The sequence below is a fragment of the Excalfactoria chinensis genome, chromosome 3, assembly GCF_039878825.1.
Source record: "Excalfactoria chinensis isolate bCotChi1 chromosome 3, bCotChi1.hap2, whole genome shotgun sequence".
In the NCBI taxonomy this organism is placed as follows: domain Eukaryota; kingdom Metazoa; phylum Chordata; class Aves; order Galliformes; family Phasianidae; genus Excalfactoria; species Excalfactoria chinensis.
This window is the reverse complement of record NC_092827.1, coordinates 6,331,667-6,357,122: the sequence shown is the minus strand read 5'-3', so window position 1 is coordinate 6,357,122 and position 25,456 is coordinate 6,331,667. Positions and strand designations below refer to the sequence as shown.

Genomic DNA, 25,456 nt, shown 5'->3' with positions numbered 1-25,456 from the left:
TGATTCAGTCCCTGCAATTTGCTGTTTGCCCACAGCACAGACTGACCAAAGCTCACCGGAAACTTTTCCATCTTCTTCTCCAAGTCCAAAGTTGTATCTTTTTTCTCCAACATAGAAAACACAGCAACATACCCATTAATAACAGAAAACCTATGAAAACAAGGTACCTAGTTGCGTGAAGCTTCCCTCTCCCCCTGAGGAAGGGCAAGATGTGAGGAGAAAGCAAACATTTCAACAAGCTGAGCAGTTTACGGCTGGAAGAGTGGCAGTTACTGCAGCCGTGAGTGACAGAGCAGAGGCTCTGCTCATTGGCAGTCACCTTTTGATGCACTCTTCATGGATGTAATTGTGTGCCTGCTTTTAAACCCTTTTTAAAATCACAATGTCCAGCAGCAAAATGAAATGCCTCCGCCATAAAGGCATTAAAAAGCCTTCTATGAACTTGTGTCCTCAGAGGCGGATTTGTCTAAACAGCATCTTCATGGTGCCTGGGAACCAGAGATGCGTAGACAAATTGGAGGTAATTTAGAGAAGAGCAGCACAAATGATTAAGAGTGAAGGAACTGATGTGAGAAAAAAAAAAAAAGATTAAAAGATGTGAATATGCATGACTTGGCCTAATGACAGCTAAAGAGGGATAAACGTCTGTGAGTTTTTGAAGTCCAAAGGAGAGGAGTTGTTTGGGAGGGTACAGGGAGGATGTGACAGCTGTAGGACCATGGGGATGAAGCTGAGACCACGCAAATCAGTCTGAGCAAACACAAGGCCTCTGTGAAGGCGCTCTATGTGGCAGTGAGGGTAAAGAAAACTGAAGGAGAAGAGAATTTATGTTAAAAATGATGTATTTTAAGAATTAAAAAGAATTGACAGGAGACAAGAAACTGTGGAGGAGAAGCAGGTGGGTAACTGTGAGAGAGCAAATCAAAGATCTCTGCTCTGCAGTTAAGATGGCAGTGTAGTTCATCATGCAGATTTTACAGAGTCTCCAACATTATGCAGAAGACCAACAGACTCCAAGACCAGGAGGAATCAGAGAAGGAATGAGCACAGTTCTGTGGTGACAAGGATGTAATGATCTATTCAAACACTGATACATAATGCCAGCGTGTACAGATCGCTTAAGTTGATTGTAATAGGAAATTAATTGATCAATCAATGTACTTAAGAGCATTAAGCTTCAGGAAAGCAGTGCTGGAATAAGTATGAATGGCACAGCTTCCAAGGGAGCCTAAGTGAATTAGGCACTAACACTCTATTACAGTTCAATTAGACTCCTTTGAAAAGCCCAGACTACCCTAATGCTTTGAAATCCATTTGTGGGAAGAGCAGACGAATTCAAAAAGATGCCATAATGAAAGTGCAAGAAGCTCCAATTTCTCTGAAAGTGAAAAACGCAAGGGATGAGCGGTAACCACTGTGATTTCACAGGGACAGGCTGCTCAAAGAGCTCAGATTTAAATGAAGCTTTTCCTAGTGGCAGTCAGACACACTCAGAGCCCATACAGGCTTAGAGAAGGAGAAGAAAAGGGAGCAGCAGGAGCAGAATCAGCGTAGGAATATGCACTTAGCAATACATGGGAGGAAGAAGCAACATAAAAAAAAAGCAGGGGAGATCCACAAAGAATATGTGGGTGAAGTTTGCAGTTCATTAAATTCCTCCTGCATTAATCTATTAACTTAAAAAAAAAAGATACCCATCAATGAAAACCTACCGAATTATTTCTAACAGGTTTAAATTCATAGAATCATTAAAGTTGGAAAAAACCACTAAGATCTCCCAGTCCAACCATCAACTCGTCACCACCATGCCCAGTTGTCTTAAGGAGCCTCCCTGGCCTCAGACCTCTCAGTCTCTTAATTTCTGTGGCTTTCCCAAGTTATTTTCCAGTGTATTTACAAACTAGTTTTCAACTCTTGCTAAAGCAGCCACCTTACAAAGACATCCATATGCAAGAAGCTTCTCACAGGTGCTCAGCTGTGTTCCCATGCGTTGCAAGAACCTCCAGAAAGAAAATTGTTTAGTGCCATAGCCAAGAAGCATTTCAGAGAATTACTGTATGTCAGTGTTTGCATCAGTGTGTTGAAGGGCTCTGCGTGTCAGGAGTTCATTGGATTTTGGAAGTTTCTTACCAGCTTCAGCCACTGAATTATTGGCAGCGTGCTTTTGTGGTGCATCTATTTATATGCTGGTTTGAGTAGGAAATGGCAGTTGCCATTGCGGTGACCTCTGGGGGAATTTAAAGTGTTTGGCAGAGTTCAGCCAGTGAGATGATAATATGGAGGGGTTTTTAAGCCTTATTATAAGGTAAATTCCAGCTGTGATAGATTAATGATTTATCTCGATGTATATGGTCTGATTTTGGGGTTGTCCGGTGCAGAGCCAGGAGTTGGGCTTGATTATCCTTGTGGGTCCCTTCCAACTCGGAATATTCTGTTGTATCATTCTGTGCAGTGATGTGCTGGAACAGATTGCCCAGAGATTGTGAACGCTCCATCCCTGGAGGTGTTTAAGGCCAGGTTGGATGGGACCCCAAGCAATCTAATGCAGTACCTGATCGAGCAGCTGGCAACCCCTGTCTGTGTCAGGGGGTTGGAACTGGATAATCCTTGAGGTCCCTTCCAACCCAAGCCATTCTATCATTCTGTGATTCTATGTATGAAAGAAAGAAAGAAAGAAAGAAAGAAAGAAAGAAAGAAAGAAAGAAAGAAAGAAAGAAAGAAAGAAAGAAAGAAAGAAAGAAAGAAAGAAAGAAAGAAAGAAAGAAAGAAAGAAAGAAAGAAAGAAAGAAAGAAAGAAAGAAAGAAGGAAAGAAGGAAAGAAGGAAAGAAGGAAAGAAAAATATCCTTGTATTACTGCTAGAAATGCCTGCCTGTATGCTGCTTTGTATATGTGTTTGGAGGACAGCAGTTCCCTTTATGCAGTGCAGATGACATTACAGCATTAAGTCAGCTGTGCTGCCACAAAGGTGTCACGTTGAAACCTTATTTCAGGAAGACAGAAGGGCTGCTCTTTTCTTCTTGCTAGGCATCAGATTTATACAGGTGGCATTCCCTTGCCGAGTCACCATGTGAGCCCAATGCTGAAAACCAGGTTTTTTGCCACATGGTTCTCTCAGCATATTATGAGGCTGTCAGCTGCCATGCTAGCAGACCCTGTGGTTTAATCTGAAGAAAACATTGCAATTCCAAGAAGTAAGTACGGGTGATGAATAAATACCAAGCACACCAGAGAGCTTAGGCTGGGATTGGATGTGACCCTGGATGTATGAATGTGCAAGAGGTTATTGAAAACAGAGCATTCCTTTGTAATACCCGGGGCTTAGTTGAATCAAAGCAAGAACGCTAATTGCCAAATAGCACAGCAGTGCCATGAAAATACAACCTAAAAAGGCTATTTCTGGGAAGGGCAAGCAAGTCGGGCCACCAGGCTGGAGCCATTCTGCTAGGCAGCTCACTACCCCACCACAGAGTGCAATGCAAAGGTTGGCATCTACATATCTGGGGGTTTTGCCATTTATTTTTGCAGTTAAGAGTGCCCTTTCCTAGTCTGAAGAGTTTCATGCAGCAGGGAGCTGGTGCTGCTTCAGCTGTTGGGAGTAGGAACTAGGTGGGCTTTAAGGTTCCTTTCAACCCAAGCCATTCTGTGATTCAGGACCATCCCCAATGGCATTATCCATTCAAAGAGGTCCCCACTGAACCCATTCCCTTGTGGGATGATGTAAATCTCCTCAGTCACTCCCGGATGAATCAAATATGTTCCTACTTTTTTTCAGTTCCAAAGCTTTCTCAGTTTAAGCACTAATTGCTGAAGCAGCAGTTTGTTGGAGCAAACCTTAACATGGGTAATCAAACTTCTGTATTTCCATTTCTGGCTTAAACATGTTTCTTTAGGCAGATAGCACAAAGGGACCTTTGTAGGAAGAACAGTAAGCAAGAGAGACGGATGAGTTATGAGTTATAAGGCATAGGGGAAGCATTATTTTAACCTCAGTGGGCATTGCTTCAAAAATGTTAAAAATCTTGAGATCTTTCCACGGTAACACTTCAGGAGTAGGAAATCTGACTCCGTAGCAGTAAACTTATTTCCTTTGGAAAGTAACTGCATATTGTAGCTCAAGCCTGTACAGGAGCACGCGGAGAGCCCTTTCAGAGAGCACCTGGGAGGATTGTACTGGATTAGAGATTTGAGAATAAAAAGATCATTTTTAATGTGATACTGAAGAGGGTTTTGTAACTGCGAATTACAAGGCAGCAGAATAAAGCCCACTTGCAAGTATTCATAATGCCTATACGATGAGCAGGAGAAATGCCACGGAAAAGTTTAGCAAAGTAAATGTCCCCACTAAAACTACCAGCTTGGAATAAAACCAGTCTTCAGTTGTTTTGTAGTCCAGTTTGGTTAAGTCTGGCCAGCCTGCCAAGATGAGGGGAGCTTCTGTGTGAGAATGAAAAGATTATCGTAGAGTCTAAACATCCAAAAAGGTCAATTTGAATCCATAGCGAATTGTGTTGATTTTATATTCCTCTCAGTCAGCGTTGACCCAAGGTGATGTAGGCTTCCTCATAGCTTGACTGTGACCTGAGCGCAATGCCCAGGGCAAATGGGGGCAAAAATTCCCACCAGACAGGCAAATTAATCACCCTCCAGTTTGGGCTGGCATCTCGTTGCAGACACGTTAATGTGGCATGGTCTGAGGCTTGCTCTGAGGCATGCTGTCCCTTTGCCAGGAGCTGCTAACTCGCAGCTTTAGGCCAGAATGGGACATTAATACTCTGCTTCCCCTGGTGTGTGGTGCATTCAGTCAGCTGCAGTTGCTCTGAGGACTGCATTAAGTGTTTTGACTAGATGACTGTTAATTATTGTATGAGTTTACATGTCTCGCTGACAAATACATGCATGTATGTACCTAGTTAGGAGTCTGAAACTGAACCTGGACCATAGAATGATAGAATGGCTTACACTGGAGAGACCTTAAAGATCATCCAGTCCCAACCACCTGCTGTGGGTTGCCCTCCACCAACCCAGACTGCACAGGGACCCATCTAGCCTAGCCTTGAGCACCTGCCATCCCACTGTTGATGCAGCCTAGGATATTGTTGGCCTTCTGAGCTATGAGAGCACACTGCTGGCTGATATCCAGCTCTTTGACCATCAGGACTCCTTCTTGGCAGGGCTGCTGTCAAGGAGTTCTCCTCCAAGTCTGCACTCATATCTGGGATTGACTTGTTAAATTTCAGTAGGTTCATGTGGGCTCACTTTTCAAGCTTGTCCTGATCTTTCTTGTTGGCATTGATTCCTTCTCTTGTGTCAACTGTACCGTTTAGGTTGGTGTCATCAGTAAACTTTCTGAAGGTACACTCGATCCCATCAAAGCTCCATAATCCATCTGGATCTCACTCACAAATGTTTAGATAATTAAGGAGAAATAAGATCATCTCCAAAATTTTTCTCTCCCTTTTTTTATGAACCACATTTGTGCTTGCAGTCTGGTTAAAGTCCCTGTAATTGCTATCAGTGCAGCAGGTGCCTTGAGGTTGGCCATACAGCATCTCTCCAAAGTCACTGCTTTACCATCTTACCTGTGACTTTCCAAAAAGCCTTTGCTCCTTTGGCATTGGTGCCCCAGCCCATGCGGGATTGCCCTGGCCATAAAAGAACTGTAAAGGAATCCAGCTTCATCACTACACAGCACTGCATTTATGGACTAGATATTCTGTAAGTCCTGAGCAGCTCCTTTGATCCGATGTGAGATGTGCTGAGGTTTAAAACAGCTGAGAAGTCATGCCATGAAAGTGCTCAGAGTCTTCCCTAGCATTTTCTACAACATATTGGTTAGGTTCTTGCATAATTATACCTCTTTACGTCGGACCTCAGAGGTGGGGGGAGTCACCATCCTCGGAGGTGTTGAAGAACCATGGGGATGTGGCACTGAGGGACATGGTCAGTGGGCATGGTGGGGGTGAGCTGATGGCTGGGCTAGATGCTGTTAGTGGTCTTTTCCAGCCTTAAGAATTACGTGGTCTCTATGCAAGGCAGGTTGTAGGCCACTCATAAGTGACTTCCAGCAAAGATCTGAGAACAATTTCATCTTGTCCAGCAACCCAGTATATGAAGAAAATATCCTCAGGGTTACAAGCAGGCACAAATTGCAACTCCAGGGAGTGCAGGTTGTTGTCTGCAGAATGTGGCAAAGTGCACTGTGCAGGTTTTATGCCGTTGTAATGAAAAATAGTAGTACCAGGAGCTACCATAGGCATTCCATAGCTGTATAAGGAACAACGGAAAGACAAAAATGGAGAGCAAATAACAGATGGTAAGAAGGTTGAAATGCGTTACAGTGCTTATTCTAGTCTTAAATGAAAAGGATAATAGTAGCAGGATATTTAATACAATCATAGCTGACAGAGCTAGGAAGCCTTGTAAGGGAGAATCCAAAAGAAAAAGGCTGCTGATTGCCTAAATCACTTGAATGTTCTTAAATCAGTGAGGCTAAATGAAATTCACCCTCGACTATAGTGCTTAAAAGAGCTGGTGCAAAAAGCCATTGGTGTATAAAAGCCTCTCCTGTCTTCTAAAGACAACGCGATGGTACATACTCTTCAAATCCCTTGGTAAAAAACACTGTTATTATGTGTACCCTTAATGCCTTCGGGGACGAGCCTGAATCGTAGCTGTGCATGGCCGTGCATGCACGCACACATGTACAGAGCTTTTCCTGGCTGGTTGTGCAGAGGGGAGAGTAAGAGTGAAAAGTGACATGGGTTTTGATATGTAGCATTAACTTTCAACCTGATGAAAGGGAGCAACATGTTCTAATTATTATTCCCCTTCAGAATAAGCCACGAGCTCATTCAGACAAAGGAGAGAAGGGGGTGGGGAATGAAAGAGAAACAGAATCACATTTTCTCACTTATCTAATTAAAGAAAGGTGGGCGAGCAAAAGAAAGAGCTCACCATGCTAATGCAGCAGTGATGTCCCATTTATTGTGGGCAACCTGGGGCCAAGGGACTCATCCAGGAATCGTCCAGCCCTGCTCTCTTCCAGATATATGAATTTAAACCAACCTCTGGGACATCCTGGTGCCTGTTGGAGCCCTCATCCTAATCCAGTGCACACCTATGCCCGTGCTTTATCCTTTGTGGTACAACTGCTCCTTGTACAGCCCTGATCTCAGCGCCAAGGGAAGTTCCTTGCTCTGCTATGGGTGTGTGTATTTCACAACTTTATTTAAACTGCCCTTTAGCAGCTCTTTCTGTTTCCGAAGCAGGCTGTGATGGGGATTAACCTCCCCGCCAGGGCTTGTCTGGCTCATCCCTGTATACTCACTATCCGCATTATTCCTGTGTCCCGATTCCACGTTTCGTCTTGGCTCCCTTGTAAGGTTAAACGCCCCCAACCTTCTTAAAAAAAGCACTTCCTGAAATCAGAGCTTTGCCACCCACTGCCATATGTCCACTGCTCCCTCTCCTACAAGCTACTGCTTAAGGGCATTACGGTATCTGCAGCCAAGTGCCTGACATTTGTCACTCTGGGGAAGGGGAGCAGCCAGTTCACCTCCTAAGAAAGCTCAGTAGAAATAGATTTCGGTAAGGGAGAAGAGAGGAGCCTCTTTTTTCCTGGTTTGAGGGCTGATGGAGTGGTCCCAAGTCTTACTCAGCCCCAGCCATGTGGTTCTGTGCCATTCTGGAGGTACAGGATGGAGGTGCAGCCGCACGGTCACCAGTCACTGGGGATTTGTTTCAGATGAGAAGCACTGTCATTTTCCCTTGGCTTTTGCATCACTGCTCTGGCAATGAACAGCAGCAGGGTAGCTAGACCTAAACCCATTGTGCCCTAGGTAAAATTGCTGTCCCCGTTCAGCCTGTGACCCCGGTCATCTCCCTGCTGCCACATCCCCGCTGGCTCGGGTAGGGTTCAGCTCACTGCAGGTGGTAAAGTGCTGGCTCTAATTGAGCTTGTACCAGGCTGACATGGCTCTCAGGCAGGAAAACAGCGTGAATTCATTGCCACTGGAAGGAAAAATCTTGTTTTCTTCCCAAATGAAGCCTGCTTTTACCATTTGAGTTGGGAGAGAGGAAGCCCTGGAAGCAGTCCCACTCATCACTGTGTCCTCACCTGCCTGGCCAGCCCCAAGGAGGAGCCCATTAGCTGGCTGCAGCTCTCCTGTCTCCCTGCAGCCCTTCCCTGTCCCTGTTCGTTGGCTCTCATGTGTGAGGGCCAGTCCTGCTGCTTCAAAACCTGCCAGAGCCAAGGAGCTTCTGGAAGAGCAGAGACATGTGCAGGCCAGCAGATGCTGCCAGTGCCCAGCATGTCTCAGGACTATGGGCCTCAGGAATATTTGTTTGCACCTGACCTCAGTCCCATGTGGGGTCTTTGAAGGCCACAATTTTTATGCCTATCTATTACAAGAGATAATCTTTTCCTGCTGTGCACCCTTTGCTTGCCTCCTGTTTGCGTGGATTTCTTCTCAAGGACCACGTTTTCCCATTTAGCTTCTCACTGTGCTCCATGTCCATTGTGATAGAATCACATACATAAAAAGAATAATCTGGGTTTGGGCTTTTGGTTTTTGAATCTCAGTTTTCTCTCTTGGGGGTTTGTTCTCCTTTAAGCCACGTTCAGTGACAGACAGCTTCATTTGCACGGATGTCCTTTGCCCTCTAAGGTTTAATGTATTTATTTAGAAGATGAAACTTACTGTCTGTATTTGTATAGCACCCTCTGGAGTCTGACTTCTCCAAAATCTAGAAGAACATTATTTGTTTCCCAAGCAAATAAAGCTTATTAATTAAAACATGGTGTTAATCATTGCCTTCCATAGTGGTAGTTAAAATCCACCCTACTTGTCAGCTTTCGTTTCACATCCACAATGCCACGAAAGTCTTTTTTGTTGTTTTGGGGTTTTTTTTCCTCCTTTTTGTATTTGCACTGTAACAATCGCTCCTGCATTTCAAGGTTAATTCAGAAAGCTTGCTGCATGTCTCCAGTGCATAAGGTGTTACATACAGCATGTGTTCAGAATGAGCTTTTATTCCGAACGCCCTTCGTACAGCTGTACAACACGAGTTACCACCTTTTGAGGATTGTTTTCATTCCCTCTGGGATCAAATCCGGCCCTGATAACAGAGCACCAAAGGCTGCATCACCTCTGTCCTACCTGAGCACCAAACACGGGTGCAAAATCCACGTCCCCAGGACAGCTCTAAGGGTAACGTGACTGCAGGTTGGGTGACAAGGGACAATTTGCAACACCGGAGGCTGCAGTGCGTTGTTGTTTTCTCCCCCTTTGCAGTACGCCGCGGAGCTGCTGGCGGTGGTGCGTCTCCCCTTCATCCATCCCAGCTATCTGCTAAACGTTGTTGACAATGAGGAGCTGATAAAGTCTTCGGAGGCCTGCCGGGATCTGGTGAACGAAGCCAAGCGTTATCACATGCTGCCGCACGCCCGGCAGGAGATGCAGACGCCGAGGACCCGGCCCAGGCTCTCTGCAGGTAAAACAAAACTTCCTTCAGCAGCACCAGCTTGCATCCAGGCACAGCCAGGACATGCCTAGGGCTGGGGCACAGACCTTGGCTCTCTTTCCAGCATGAGCTTGGCAAAATGTTAAGCTCTGTTTTCAATTCTGTTTTGCTCGAGCATATAGAGGGTGGTGACACACTGGAACAGGTTGCCCAAAGAGGTTGTGGATGCCCCTTCCCTTTAAGACCAGGCTGGATGTGACTCTGGGCAGCCTGATCTGCTGGTTGGCGATCCTGTGCATAGCAGAGGGCTTGGAACTGGATGATCATTGTGGTCCATTTCAACCCAGGTCATTCTATGTAGAAGCCTCTCCCAGTGGCCCAGTGTAGGAGTTTAGGTGTACATTTCTGAAACTGGATTTAAAAGGGAACTTATAAACCAGAGGGAAATCAACTTTTTACATGGGTAGATAGTGATAGGACAGAGGGGAAAGGCTTCAAACTAAAAGAAAGGAGATTAAGATTAAATGTCACGGAGACATTTTTCACTGAGAGCACTGCTACCCAGAGAGCTGTGGATGCCCCATCCCTAGAGGGGCTCAAGGCCATGGATGAGCCCTGGGCAGCCTGAGCTGATGCCTGATGCAGTGGTTGGTGGCACAGTCCATGGCAGGGGTTGGGACTGGGTGATGTTTGAGGTCCCTTCCACCCCAGGCAGAATTACGAGCTTTGGCAGAGACAGTGAGGCTCAGTGTGATCTTCCATCACTGTTCTGCCATCAAACCCTCTGTGCCTCAGTTTCTCTGGCTGCCGAAAGAGGTGAATAATAATATTTGCTTCTTTGCCATTCAGCCTCTTGCAAGGAGCAGCTGATGAATGTTCACAATATAGCCTCACTTTCACAGCCCTACGGAAAAGTATTCTTGCAGTCTTACAGTACCAGTTCAGTACTGGTAGTTTCCTGCCTCCGAAACAAATGGATACACAGGATAAATTCCCTTTTAAAAAACCCTTTTCAAAATCCCTTTAAAAAATCTAGGGAAAACTGCAGGGCTTCCAAAAGCTTCTTATCTGAGGAATGCACTAATTTTCTTTTTATGGAAAAATACACATTAAAAGAAACCAAATGCCCAATGTGGCAGCACTGTGTCATTTTAGTGTTAGAAATATCCAAGGGGTGGAACACCTCCCCTACAAGGACAGGCTGAGAGAGCTGGGGCTGTTCAACATGGAGAAGGGAAGGCTGTGGGGAGACCTGAGAGCAGCCTGTGAGTATCTGAAGGGTGGGGAGAGACTCTTTAGCAGGGTTACTGTGATAAGACAAGGGGCAACGGCATTGAGATGGCACAGCAAACTGCATCATTTGCTGCTTCTGGAGGCTCTCATCAAGGCACCTTTCAGAAGGATGACGCGTAGAGGACTTTCAATAACAATCTACCCTAAAAAGTCTTTCACTGAAGATGACTAATGGTGTGATGTTTGAAGGGATTTTTGAAAAGTGCTTATTTTATGTATATAAAATTGTAGGTGTAATATGAACCATTTCCAGAAGCTTGTTGATGAGGGAAAAGTGATTCTCACAGGGTAAGAGAGGGTGATTATAGTTTTTTAGGTCAGAGCCTAATTATATAGAATCGTGTTATTTTGCATATCAGCGGCATTCACATAGGCACAAAGGATCTCTAAACATCCTTTGTGGACTCGCTGCGGCATGTCACATGCCCTCTCGAGGTCATTGATTATAATCAAGTTATGTTGTGCTCAGGTGATTAGATTTGCTGGTATGTTGCAAAAATAATGATCTCTTGTTACCGAAAAATATTTATTTAAAACTCTGCAACACTTTCCGCTTAATAACTTGTAAGAGAGTAACCTTGTTTGAATGGCAAAAATATATATATTTTAAAGAGCTAATGAAAAACAGTGATAATCCAGTCCTCTGAAGTATTGCTCAGTGCTGGAGCTCCTGATCTCTCTGGCTGTCAGCCTCACTTCTGGGCACCTGGACGCACTTGTCTCTGAGCTGGGCACTGTAACAGATCACAGCAATGGCCCTGGCCTCAAGCAGAGCTCCTGAAGTGGTAGTTCCTTCTGCCCTTCCTGGCAACAGATTGCACTGAGCTTTACAATTTAAACACTTCTTGCTAAGCACTAAATCCAAATTATCCCCAGCACTTGGCACTTGGGGGTTAGAGGCAGAAAACATCATGGAGTTAAACTGTGACGTTGCAGTCCACTGCAGTGATGAGTCTGGAGAACCCTGTGAATCAAATTTGATGTATTCCTGACTGGGAGTCAAGTGGGAGCAAAAAACATAAAAATTTGACTGCAAAAGTTTTGTTCACTTGCCCCAGCAGAAAACTTGGCTTGCCACACACCTTGTGTGCTGTGGGCCTGGGGGAGTTGTTCAAGCACAGATAAATCTCAGTTAATAACTGTAATGGAGTAGAAGCTCTTTCTGTTGTGTTTTCTAACACTCAGTTTTTAAGACCCCTGTTAGGGGCTTGAGGAAGTGTTACCAGCATATGGAAAACCTGGTTTCTACAGAAAAAGCACCAAAAAAGACCCTTGAAATTTATCCAAGCAAGTATATGGAAAAAGAAAGTCAGGATAAAGATAAGTAGCCATAGGCATAATCTGTTGTGGAAGAACAACCTTCTCTTCTGTAGGTTCAATCCAAACCCACCTTATCTGGATAATAGTCAAGCTCCAATGATATCACAGCCCCTAAGAAAATTCTCATGTCCTTCCAGTGGAACAAGGATTTATCACTTGTGGGTCTCACCCAAAGACTGGTGAAGTCACCGGACGTCTTCACATGGGAAGAACGTTTTTACTTCTTTCCCCTTTAGAATGTTGTCCAGATGATGCCCTGCCTCCCCACTGACTCCCAGCATGCTCACCCCACACTCTCCCCTCAAGTTCTCCATTTTTTCTCACTCTTCCTGGTTCGATTGCACAAAGACAGATGTATATACGATACATTACAGCTGCTCTGACTGCTGAGTGCTTTTTATAGGCTCCCGCCTAGTACAGAGGTGTCACTTTTTTACTTCTGCTCTTTGAATCCTAGGTGTAGCGGAGGTGATAGTCTTAGTTGGGGGCCGTCAGATGATTGGCATGAACCAACGTGCTTTAACAGCGGTCACTTGCTTAAATCCTCAAAACAACAAGTGGTACCCTTTGGCCAGCCTGCCCTTCTATGATCGGGAGTTCTTCAGCGTGGTCAGCGCCGGAGACAACATTTATCTTTCAGGTGAGCAGCAAATATTTGGGGCTGGGAGAAAAGCTTCCTCCTTATAACACAGGCAGCACTTGCAAAGAAGGATACGTTGTTCCTGGGGGATAAAATGAAAAAAGACAAGTGAGAGAGAGGTTGGGAAAGGGGATTTCCATGCTTTTATCATTCTCCATTTCTCCGCCACGCTAGCGTTCTCTCGAAGCAGTCAACAGCAATGTTTTGCTGTCGCAACGTCAAGAAAATAGGCCTGACAACCATCAAGCATGCAAAGAGGTTCCACTGCCATAGTAACACAATTTAAAATATTGGCTGTAGTTGAGTCTAAATGGTGGGTTATGGAATTTGAGACAGACAGGCTGAACTGCTGAATATGTGACCTACACTTACAGTATTTGCTTACAGGGGCATTCATTTCTTGTACTTGTTGTTGAAACCTCTCTTTTGACAGTAGTCACTAGCCCTATAATCTTCTTAGTTTCAATGAAACTGAGACCACGCTCCTTAAAAGGCTTTAACTCCCGAAGTAGCTGTCTGCTCTGTGCCTGTAGCCTGGCAGTGTCTGGTTATTTGCAGTCTTGGGGTACCTCTGCTTGGCTGGAGGGCGAAAAGCAATTGCCAGCAGGCTACAGCTTGCTCTGATGGCAGCAGTGAGGAAGTTTGGGGATGAAGGAAGGAGCCTGGGCAGGAAGGTGCAGGTGTGCGGGATCTGAAGACAGAGATGCACCAGGTAGTACCAATAAGAGGTTACAGCTGTTGCCTTTCCCTTCTGGCGTCACCTCACTACATTTTCCACAGTAAATTGCTGCCTGTGGTGTTAGATTTCATTAATACTGCATAGAAGCTCTAAGGATCGATTGGAAATGATTTTTTTGACATTTTCTGCCCATGCTCTTTTTTTTGGTGCTGTTTTTTTGAAAGCCTTCTATGGAGGAAATGCTTTTTTGAAAGCCTTCTATGGAGGCTTTTGTGAGGTGCTGACTTGTAGTTATCCTTAGCTGGAGCACTTTCCAATATGTAGAGATATCTTAGATTTTGCCTTACCTGCTGGCAAAAGCCATTGAGTCCTGAATTCAAAGCTCGTTTCAGCTCTTTCCTCTGAATCTGGATGAACAAGTTGGTGGTATTCGATGGATAAAATAGGAGAATCGGAAGTCCTGCATGGCTGGAAACCCAGCACAGTGTCAGTGGATATTTTGCTTTGCTCAGATTTACAAGACATAGGAAAAAGTGAAGGGAAACCAATAGAAATGGCAATGAATTCCTGCAAGCTCGAAGAACTGGACTCTGCGGCACATGTTATAGGTTTGGAGAGTGAAACAGCAAGGAGAAAGCCTGGGTTTGTCATTAAACCACAGAACTGAGAGACTTGTTTCTTTCTCTGGCTCCACCACAGACTCCTAGTGTGGTCTCAGATAAATCATTTTGCCTGCTTGTTCTCCAAAATGGGGATAGTGAGGTATGAAATAAGTAGCTCCATTGGGAGTTTAAAAATTGCCAACATACATATGCAGAAATCCAACCGTATCCTGGACTGCATCAAAAGAAGTGTCCGAGGCCCCACCTACAGTGTTCAGCACAGAAAGGACATGGAGCTATGGAGACAGGTTGAGAGTTGGGGTTGCTCAACCTGAAGAGGGGAAGGCTTTAAGGATATATCATGGCATTCCAGTGCCTAAAAGGACCTACAGAAAAGACAGGGAGAGAATCTTTATTAGGAAGTGCAGTGAAAGGGCAAGGAATAATGGCTTTAAACTAAAAGAGAGGAGAGTTAGATTAGATATAAAGAAGAAACAGTGAGGCCCTTGCACGGGCTGCCCAGAGAAGCTGTGGATGCCCCATCCCTACAGGCCTTCAATGGCAGGTTGCTTGGGATCCAGGCAGTCTGTGCTGGTGGGTGGCAGTCCTGCCCAGGGCAGACAGTTGGAACTGAATGGTCTTTAAAGTTCCTTTCAACTCAAAGCATTCTATAATCCTGTGATTTCACTTGAGCATCATCTTAAACTGTTTTGCAGGAACAGTACAGCTGGTTCTTCCATTTATCAGCAAATGAAAATAAATAAGAGTTTTGTCCTTGAAAATCAGGCATTAAGCCTACAGTGCAAGCACTGAATCTGTTCTGCCCATGTATGTGTTGCTTTGATCCATCACTGTACAAAGCATTTAGATTTCATTCTGGACCGTGTCTTGCATCCCAGATAGGCTGTGCCTCATAACACCTTCTTGCAAGTGTTGCCGTAATTTAATAGACTGGAAGTTATTTATGAACACTGGAAAGGGTCTATCCCCTTACGTGCTTGTCCCTTGAAGTCTGACATCTCGATTTCTTCATGTCATCTAGCGAAAATAAATAAATAAATATAAGAACAGCCTTTGGGACACATGAATAAATGACACAGACATGCATCATCGGAACAGATGCTCGGTATTGAGGGTGATTTATTTTAATTAGTCAAATGTCATTTGAAGAGTTTTTACTTTGTAAATGGCTTTGATTGCTGTGTGCCAAGCTGCTGCCGTTCCAGGAGCTCATGTACTTCTCCCCTTTTTCTTCCCCTCACCCACACGTCGGTGCCAGGCGGCATGGAGTCGGGTGTCACACTTGCTGATGTCTGGTGTTACATGTCCTTGCTTGATAACTGGAACCTCGTGTCCCGAATGACAGTCCCCAGGTGTCGACATAACAGTCTGGTGTACGACGGGAAGATTTATACCATCGGAGGGGTCGGCGTGGCAGGCAACGTTGACCATGTGGAAAGGTAAAAAGGAAGAAAAGTGGTGGTGTGCTGGTGCTTTGACTTCTTGCTGTGCTTAGAGGATGCTTTTCCTTTTAAAGGACATGTCGAAATGTGTCGTATGCGTTAAAATAAGCTTTCATAACAGCTAAGAAAGGAGGAAAACATGCAGGATTAGATTTCTTTTAAAGCTTCAGTGGAAACCATTGTTTCAAAACCAAAGACAAGAGCTGACAGATTGTTTGTTGGTTTGCTCAGGGGAGGAAAGGGAGGAATTAAGCTTCTTTGGGCACTTCACACAGATTATACAATGAACTCGATGGACTAATCAACGTCCTTTGAATTTGGTACTGATGGAAGTCTTAGCAGACCTCAAAAATCCTTTTGTTTGTTGGTGGGGTTTTTTTTGTTTGTTTGTTTGTTTGCTTGCTTGCTTGTTTTTTATTTAACTAAGAAAAACAACAGCAAAGTAAATTTCACAGCTGCACCCTCCTGGTAAAGCATTTCAGCTCTGACCTGGCTGGAAGGAAGGCCTTGCCTTTGGTGCTCTTGGCCTGGAGCAGGGACCTGCTAAGCTCCGAGTAAAACAAGCAGTAAATGGAAACAGGTTTGAATTCCTGGCTGAGAGGCTGGATAGAGATGGGAGAGAATGGAGGCTTCTCTTTTCAAGAAGAATCCAGATATTTCCTGCTCTCACACAAAGCTTAAAAAAAGGAAGGAACACAAGCACAAAAGAATGATTTTACAGAGTAGAGTTCCAAAACTGATATCATGTCAACCACAACATTCAATAGAAACGTAATGACTCCTGTGCATATCAATGTTCTCATTAAAAAATAGAAACCACTGAATACTGAAATGCAGTGTAAGAATATTCCATTCCAAAAAGATCCATAAGTCCCCGGCCTTACCCAAACACATAAAAGTGCACTGTGACAATAGATGGGTGATAACATTCTTGTGAAATGTTTTCTCTTACTGAATCTGGCAGACAAAAATAGGAGCTTTCTGTCTTTTAGTCAGTTTTAAGTGCCGAATTTGAGTGCTTCTTCAGTAATATTTCGAGGCAGGCCGTTCCCAGTACAAGTTGCCTTAACAGAGAATCCAAAACGAGGTATAAAAATAAAATAAAATAAAATAAAATAAAATAAAATAAAATAAAATAAAATAAAATAAAATAAAATAAAATAAAATAAAATAAAATAAAATAAAATAAAATAAAATAAAATAAAATAAAATAAAATATAAAAATAAAAGAGTATTTTTCAAAACAGTAGAATAAAAGATGCTCTCTATCTATTATTTCTGTGTTTGGAGGTTGCCACATTTATATTTCATTTATACAGAGGGTTCTGTGTTCAGGGCTTTTTTTATCATGTATTACAAGTGCTGGATACCAAAGCCAATCTAGAGGTCAGCTTTGTCATGTTTCAGTGTCGAGCACTCAGGAAATTAGGAAACATCCAGAAGTTTCTTTCTTTATATCTATTTGTTGGTACAATCATACAATCACTTTTTTTGCTGAAGGATTTCTGCATAATTCCATGCATGGGAGAGGCCAGCTATTGAAGGCTACAGAAGGAAAACATCTCTGTATGACACTGACTGCAGGTCTGGAAATTGTAGAGGATGAGGCAAGCAGACAGAGAGCAGATGGTGCCTGTCTTATGCATGGCCAGGATGGTCTATCTGGTGCTGAGTGATCACCATTCACATATGCCCTTAGTTTTGTGTTTCTCGGTCTTCACAGTTCCAATGCTATTTTATCAAGGAGAGAAGGATATGACAAAATAGCCACTGAAAGGACGTGTGCTGAGGGATGAGGTCTGCAGGTAACATTCCCTCCCAGCCCAGGCATGGGCAGCTGACTTTGGTGATGCTCCCAGCAAGCCAGGGAAATGCAGACAGCAAAGAATGAATAATAAATAACAAATAATAGCAGTGAATGCAACACGTGAGTGTTGCTTCACTCTTTACTCTGAGTTTAAAAGTGGGCACTGCCCTTGAGACTCGCTTTGAAGAAATTCTCACTGTTTTATGCAGTTATTTCTTTATTTATTTTCTGATTTCTGAAGGCGTTTGTCTCGTAATGTAGGTTGGGAAACCTTTAGCTAAGAGAAGTCTCGTCTTGAATGTGGGAAGAATCAACCTCAGGAGAGATAAACAGTCTTCCATTTCGTCTCTTGATACAGAGCAACATCTAAATAACGCTACCACAGAGAGATGTCTTGATAAATGTCCTTCATTAAAGTCCTCTTTTTCATTTTTCCCAGAGTCTCATTCCTTCCTCTGCTCTGATTCTCATGGCCTTGCTTTAGCAAAGCATCCCTAGTGTTGGCCTGCTGAATGCACCCCAGATGGAGCAAAGTTGCACCCTCTCTTTTCCCTATCGCCGCTGTCACCCAGGCCCTTGCCACAAATGACATTGCACTCTGCAAAGTCATTCTCAGGCCCTTGGCATACCCAGCACAGCTCAGTGTGAGCAGCCCCGATAGCTTGCACTTGTAACCACCCCACCAAGAGTCTTTTGTGTAGGAAAGTAGTAGATTTCCTCCCTATCATTTCAGTGCACACTGTCTCTACTACAATAAGGTTGTCTTGTCATGGGGATTTGCTAAGCCTGTGGTTATAATTAATCTGCTATTGTCTATAAAGTGACTTGTGAAATGCAGCCATGGAAAAAGTGCAACACGGCCTCTTTTGGGTTATGCCAAGAAATGAGAGAGCTTTTTGGATGTTTCCTTTCTTATTCTTTGTACGACAGTGGGGAATTACAGAAGCAAACAAGCCTATGCTGAAGCCATGTGTTTTGAAAAGGATGTTTCCAGGGGTCTGCTGTAGAAATGCAGGTGAGAAAAAGATAATCTTCATAGCCGTACTGAGCAAACTCGTGCCTTTTCAGACAAAAGCAGTCCCCTTTTGGACCAGGCAGACAATTTTTTGGAATGTTCAGTAATTGAAGAATGGGAATCACAGTATTCACTTTTGCCAGCAGAGACGCCGTCTGAATTTGGGGTTGGTCCTTTGGAAAAACAAAACAAGGCATTAACATGCAGAACATCATCACTGTAATTGCTCAGTTGTCTGTTGTTGTTTGCACAATTCATACTCACCTCTTAACTTTGCCCTCTCTTTTTTCCCCCCAGTGAGAGCTACAAGGAGCTGGCTTTCTCCCTGTGTGGGCTGAATATTCCTCTTTGTGCTGGGGTTTTGGATTGGACACTTGAGATTTATGAGTAGTCCTGTGTGGAGCCAGGAATTGAACTTAATGATCCCGATGGGTCCCTTCCAGCACAGGATATTCTGTGTTCCTGTTCCAACACTCTGGAGGGGAACCTCTCTGTCATTCCAGCAGGTCTTACAAAAGCACTATCTTAAAATAACAGTAATGTGACGTGGTCACATGCTCCAAGTTATGTGATGCCAAAACCTACATCTACCTTAGCGGGTTTTGTCCCTCACTGTTGAATTCCAAGGCCACAACTTCGTTTTGATTGTTTTTCATCCCAAATGGGGCATCATCGCCCTGTTATCCACCCCAGTAGAGCTATGGGGATTTAGCCAAGCCTGGTGAATGGTACAGTCCTGGACTGTGCCATCAGTGAGAAGAGCAATGCACTGGACATGCTCTGGGCCATCTTCCACCTCCTTTCATGCACACCCATTTTATCTTTACCAACAGCATTTTGCTTTCTTCTTACTCCCCCAGATCAAGTATGATGTGCCCAGTTAAGACCAGATTTCAGTGTATTTTCGGTGCATTGTGGAGGGCACATTTCTGGTTCTCAATGACTTACCCTGACTTCACCAGTCAGCAGCCCATGCACATGGAGTCTGCGGGGTTTCTTGCTACAGCTGGTCTCTGGAGATGGTGGAAATATTTTCTCCCAGTTTTCTTCTTGTCCTCCACCTGTTTTATTTTTGTGGAAACGTTGGAATATTTCATCCTAAATGGTTAAAATATTACAAGGGTACTTTTATTCCACTTCATATGTAAAACAGGTCTCAAACCATCTGCGCTGTACATGCCATTACCTGATTGCACTGAACACATCTACTGCACCATTAGAAAGCATTAAAGCAAGTAGGGACCATCGAACTCCTAATGATTTATGGCATCAACTCCTGAGCTCGTCTGTCTGTACTCTCACTTGCATCATTGATGCTGAAGGGTGCAGCCTCAACTAGGAATGCTGGTGCCACTTAAATCAGTGGGTGTCTTCTCATCAGCTTCAATATAGTTGAGACTTTTTACTCTTTATCAATTTGTAAAGAGGCAGTAAGGTTCTGTATTACGGGACTATCATAAACAGACAGGTAGGAATCTTCTATTACTCATCTTAAAACAATATGCATCTGCCAGACTGGCTGAGTTATAAGCCCATTCTTGTGAATATACATGGGTATACATTCAGGGAGAGTTATGTTTTTGGAATGGCTGTTTAGGAAAATAACGGCGTGACCGCAGTTCTCAATCAAGCCCCTGTGGCAAATTTCAGTGTGACAGGGAGCGAGTCATTAGGTATTAGGCAAGAGGGTATTACACTTTCTGTCTCCTTCTGAGATATGACTTGAGTTGGGAGGAGGAGAAATGAAGTGGATCCACGAAGTAGGATTTTAGATAATGGATGGGCCTTGTAATATATGCAATTTGAGAGGCGAGAAGACTGCTTATACTGACAAGACAATATATGTGACTAAAAGTGTGGAAATGTGGGTGCTTTGTGGTTATTATCTGTTTGAAGGACAGAAGAAGATGAATCCCCTTGACCTGACAGCACTCTTACAATAGGGTTGTCTAAAACTGGGAGATTACTTCAGCTGCCAGTGTATACTTGGAATACAGTCTAAAAAATTCAGTGTTAGAAATAAGCTTTATAAGCTTTATAAACTGCTTCAGAACCCACTGTTTTATTGATGTCTTAAGAAAATTAAATATATAGCCTTGTGTGCAAGAGTAGTTTCTTAAGCTCCTCAGAACAGTCAAAAGAATATAAAAAAGGCAAAAAAATAGTAAACCATTAGTACGGTTTTAAACAACATGTGAATCATCTCAAGAGCAGATCAATATGACACTGCACAGCTTCATTTTGAATTGCAGCTTTCCTGCAAACAGAATTAAATAATGTATAAGAAACTGGAGAGTGCATGTCTGTAAGCTACTGACCATGATGCAAGGATTTTATAAGAAGCAAATGAAGATACTGTTTAACCTAGAAGGAGAGAAATTAAGAGACTCTTGGGAGGAAAAGTACTATTTTCAGATACTGAAGAGATCAAAAGTCAACTAGGCAAGGAAGCATGTGGCACACATTGAAGTGAAGGGCTTTTCTGCAGTTGGTATCAAGGTCAGAGGGGAAGAAGAAGAGAGGAGGTGCTAAACCAAAGGAGTGAAGCAAAAGGAGGATCCAAGCCCGCAGATGAAATTCTGAGCTTGGAGAGTTTTGAAAAGTAGCAAGGTTATTTCTGAGTGTGTTTTCTTCACACCTGGGCTGCATTTTCTGCTGGGTTCAGTTCATTTGCTGTATCGGGGGCATATAAATAAAACATAAAGCAGAGGACAGTGCCTGCACAAGGGTCAAGTAAGACAACACAGTCCATAGCATGCAAGGACTGCAAAACCAAGAGTCCGTAACATGAAGGGAAATGTCCTTGAAGTTTCAAGTTGGATGGGCTTTGTAGGCCCTTAGCCAAGGACAGGAATGGACACACTGAGACCAGAGGGAGCATTGGAGGAGAAGGAAGAAAAACTTTGGCATGGCTCAAAGCCAGCTCCCATTAAGTCTCCATCTATGTCTTCAAACAGGGGAATCAAATGCAAAGCTTGACTAATGGAAAGAGATCAAAGTGATTATTTTTTAAATCAGTTCCCTCCCTGCTGGCCTTTGAGCAGCACTGAGCAGCCAAAGAGCCTCACCAGCCCCAGTGACAGCAACACTGGAGGAGGAACAGAGAATGGAAGGAGCAGAGGGCAGAGAAGCAAAGTGGTTGAAGTTGTTTCCAGTCCTTACAAAGGTTGCAAATATTAAACTTTGTTCATTTTTAAACCAATTTAGTTAATCCAGTGCCAATCCCTGTGTAAACACATTGAGAGTTGATATGAAAGATAGAAATCGCCCTTGTGGTGGGAGTCTTAAAGAGCCTACACTACTTAGTTCGTCCTATAGAAGGTGAAGAGGTGACTTTATCATCTTCTGCAACTCCATACATGAAAGAGAGAGTTTTGATAGCTAAAAACTGAAACTAGGTATCAGGAAGCCATGAAGGCACTTCCTTCTCTTTTTCAACATCAGGATTAAGTTTGGCACTTACGGGGCTTGTTTAATTGAACAGCCTGTGTAAAATCCAGGTTGGGTGGTGGTGTTGACTGGCTGAGAATCTTCTTCCACCTGCTTTATGGTTCACTGACTTTTGAAACCAAGGGACACTCAAGATCAGCACTGTGAAACCAAGGGACACTCAAGATGAGCACTGTGTTAAGCTGCTCCACTTGCAGCTGTGTCCCATAGACATGCAGCCTTTGGTTTTCAGCAGATGAGGTGAAACCAATCAATTTCGATTTCCAGGTGGCAGGTGAAAGAGAGCAGAAGACAGAAAGATGAGCAAATTGGAAGGAAGTCTGAAAACGTATTGGAATAATCAGAAAGTCATTAACAGTAACGTGCCTGTCTTGAAGACAGCGGTCTGCCAAATTGCTAACCAATTTAATCAGTTTCTTAACCAGTTTTAATATATAACAGCACACACAAAGAAAAAAAAAAATTGAATTACCAAACCCAAAATTCTGCGTTAGATGAGTTGGCAAAGCATGACCAACAATCAGTGTATGGAACTCTTCATATAGCGTGACATTCTGCTGGTCAGTTTTGCTGTGGGCAGTTGCAAGAGATGCAGCACACGGTGCTTTCCCTGGACGAGCTGTTTGTGTAGTCAAACATGCATCAGTAGTTTCTGCTTTGGTACCAAACTTTATGAACCAACCCAATATAGGTTTGTCCTCTTGAATGTTCCCAGCACCGTGTTGTTTAATCTCATTATTGTTCTGCCCTTTGATCACTTTGTTGTAGATGAATTCAATTTCTCAGTAACTAATTTAGAGCATTGTAAAATGCAGTTCTCCACGCTCATTATAAGGGACTTCACCCTTTTTTTTCAGTTCAAGTTTGCCTCCCTCTTGCTTTTCCTTCATTTATGAGTATGTTAATTACTTCCAGCGATATTACTTGGGAACTCATAAATGCATTTTCATTAAGCACATTCGCTTGTGCTATTTCCATCAGTTATATCCCTTTTGCCACTCGTACTTTCCCCAACTTTGGACAGTTGGGAATAAATAAGGGGAGAATTCCCCTGTCGATGAATCATTTTCTAGAGACAGATTCGTGGCCGTGGATTCATTGACTGTTGTCATATTGCATTTTACCAATATTGAGAACAAAAACCCTAAACGGGCTACGAGGGCTTCTGTTTTTGCAGCACGCGATTTTGAGTAATTGCTACTCAGGAAAGTCCTAGTTGACTGAATGTGCCATTATATGGAAATATTGAAGCCTAAGAATCACATTATTTTCCACTGTCTCCCAGACTCATTTTAGAGCAGCTATTTGGATCTCTGCCACATTATCTTTAAGAAGAAGAAAAAAAAAAATGGACGCCTGTACTTGTGACATTGTCTAAAATGAATCTTTATCCATGGATTATTAACTGCGTATCCCTTATGGTCAATGGCTTAATTAAATCAGATCATGATGACCTTAAAACTAATTTAGCACTTTCATACACACTCTTTCTGTTTGCTCCATGTCAAATATAGACGCGCTGGTAAAATCTTATCCTAGCATTAATATTTGCAGCATCCTGCAATGAAGCACACGGTTTGCACAATGGAAATTAAATGGAAGCAACTCACTCTGGCACAAAATGTGCCCCCCTGGTCAGTTAACTGGAGTAAAAAGAGCAATCGTGTCGCATTATAGTGCAGGTGAGATCTGTTCCGCGAGCTGAACAACTGAAGTATATTAGCAGTTGCCTGCCTACGGTTGCTATTGGATATCACTGCACTGATTTGCAAGAATAATCTCATTGTACAGTCATTAATAGAAATTAATTAGTGGAAGACATCTTAACAAAGGTGTCCTGAGTCTCTTTAGCTTGGACTAAAATGAGATTTGAGAGGCATGAACGGAAAATAGAACTAGCTTTCTCTATGCTTTTATCAATGTTTTAAAAGCTCAGAAAAGGCATTAATTACACTATTTACCAAGTCATTGAATTTGTATGATCTTAAAAAATACATTTCCGCCTCTGCTTTTCTTCAGATTGTCAAGCTGCCTTTCTGTTTTATTCCAGCCTGCTTTCTCTGCCTGCCTATCCTGCCTTCAGCTGTCGCTGCATCATTGCAGCTCACTCTGATGTTGTTGTTGTAGGTATGATACCATCACCAACCAGTGGGAGACCATCGCTCCTCTGCCCAAAGCTGTACACTCGGCTGCTGCTACCGTCTGTGGTGGGAAGATCTACGTCTTCGGTGGGGTGAACGAAGCCGGCCGAGCTGCGGGGGTCTTGCAGTCCTACATCCCTCAGACTAATTCATGGAGTTTTATAGAGTCTCCAATGATCGGTAAGGGAATCGTGTTGTCAGAGTAAACCCGTATTATGACAGAAATCTCTGTGCTTCAGGTATTTTAATGCCTTTGCAGAAAGCAAATGGGTTGTGGGGAGGGGGATGTGTTTGTAGCAGATTGGCAGGAATGCATGCATTTTATACCAGAGAGGCAATTATCTGGATCTTCAGTGAAGGCAATTGTCACTCATTAATACAGATAGTTATCAGCTAGAAGTGATGAGTTCAAAGTAGAGGAGAAAGGAAAGCAGTTATTAGGTATGGACAACTAGTAATTTTAGATCCAGAAAACTGTGAAGTGCAGCGAAACTTTATCCTAGCGTCGTGTGTTGCTCCATGCTTTAAAAAGCATTGCTCAGTTATTGGATTATTATTCTTGTGCTTGTTAAAATGTTTCCTGTCCTACAGCAAGAGGTGGTCATTCTTAACTGGGATATAGCAGCGATGTCAATAAGCACACAGGCTCCAGAGTCTGAATGCTCCAAGACATGTAGATTATTAAAACTGTGTTTATTAGTATGTGATGCCTTGAGCTCTCTGAACATTTTACGGGATAGAGCCAGATGCTCTATTTTACAGTAAAAGGGCGAGATGAGAGGCCAGATTTTCCACTACCCAAGCCAGCTTCAGGTGTGCAAAGTTCCAGAATGATAGTAGTGCTTAGAAGACGGCAGTTTATTTGCTTTCTGTGCCAACTTGCACCCTAAGAGCTGAGGCTGGTTTTGGAAGCAAGGTTTAGCCTTCGGCCTCACAAGGACATTCCTGCAGGTAACAGCCGCTGGGAGCACATGCTCTGCACTGGATGGATGGCTGTGGGCAGCTTTCCATCTGGATGTGCTCAGACACCCAAAGAAGCAGCACTTATGCAGTCACTGCAGAGAAGCTGCTTGGAGGTGGCTTGTTGAAATGTCATAGAATCATAGAATCATTAAGGTTGGAAAAGACTTCTGTGATCACCTAGTCCTACCATTGACCTACCATCGACATTGCCCTCTAAGCCAAGTCCATAGATACCACATCTACCCTTTCCTTAACACCCCTAGGATGGTGACTCCACCACCTCCCTGGGCAGCCTGTTGCAGCACCTGAACATTCTTTCTGAGAAGGAACTCTTCCTAATATCCATCCCAAACCTCCCCTGATGCAACTTGAGGCCACTCCCTCTTACCCTGTCATGATAAATAACAAGTCATGGTCTCAGTATTCAGCCTGGTAGACCAAGTATGAGTAGGAAGTAATAAATGACTCATATACAGTTATGAGGCATTCAGGCATGGCCTAAGCACATTCAGAAAGCTAAAACAAGCTTGTTACTATTATTATGGCTCTCTTCTCAGGGTTTCCTAGTAAAAGGAATCACAAGGCATTGGCCACAGCTGGAGCCTCCCCTGCAAAGGCAG

General features: G+C 43.5%; 1 protein-coding gene across 3 annotated transcripts in view; it reads left to right on the top strand.

Annotated features, from left to right (window-relative positions):
* The window catches only part of KLHL29 (kelch like family member 29), a 397,903-nt gene that overhangs the window by 352,930 nt on the left and 19,517 nt on the right, over window positions 1-25,456 (top strand). For all 3 annotated transcript variants that reach the window (XM_072333528.1, XM_072333526.1, XM_072333527.1), the window contains 4 exons: window positions 9,295-9,493; window positions 12,534-12,716; window positions 15,277-15,457; window positions 23,860-24,053. In XM_072333528.1, coding sequence (XP_072189629.1) covers window positions 9,295-9,493; window positions 12,534-12,716; window positions 15,277-15,457; window positions 23,860-24,053 — 757 coding nt within the window. The remainder of the gene's footprint in view (window positions 1-9,294; window positions 9,494-12,533; window positions 12,717-15,276; window positions 15,458-23,859; window positions 24,054-25,456) is intronic.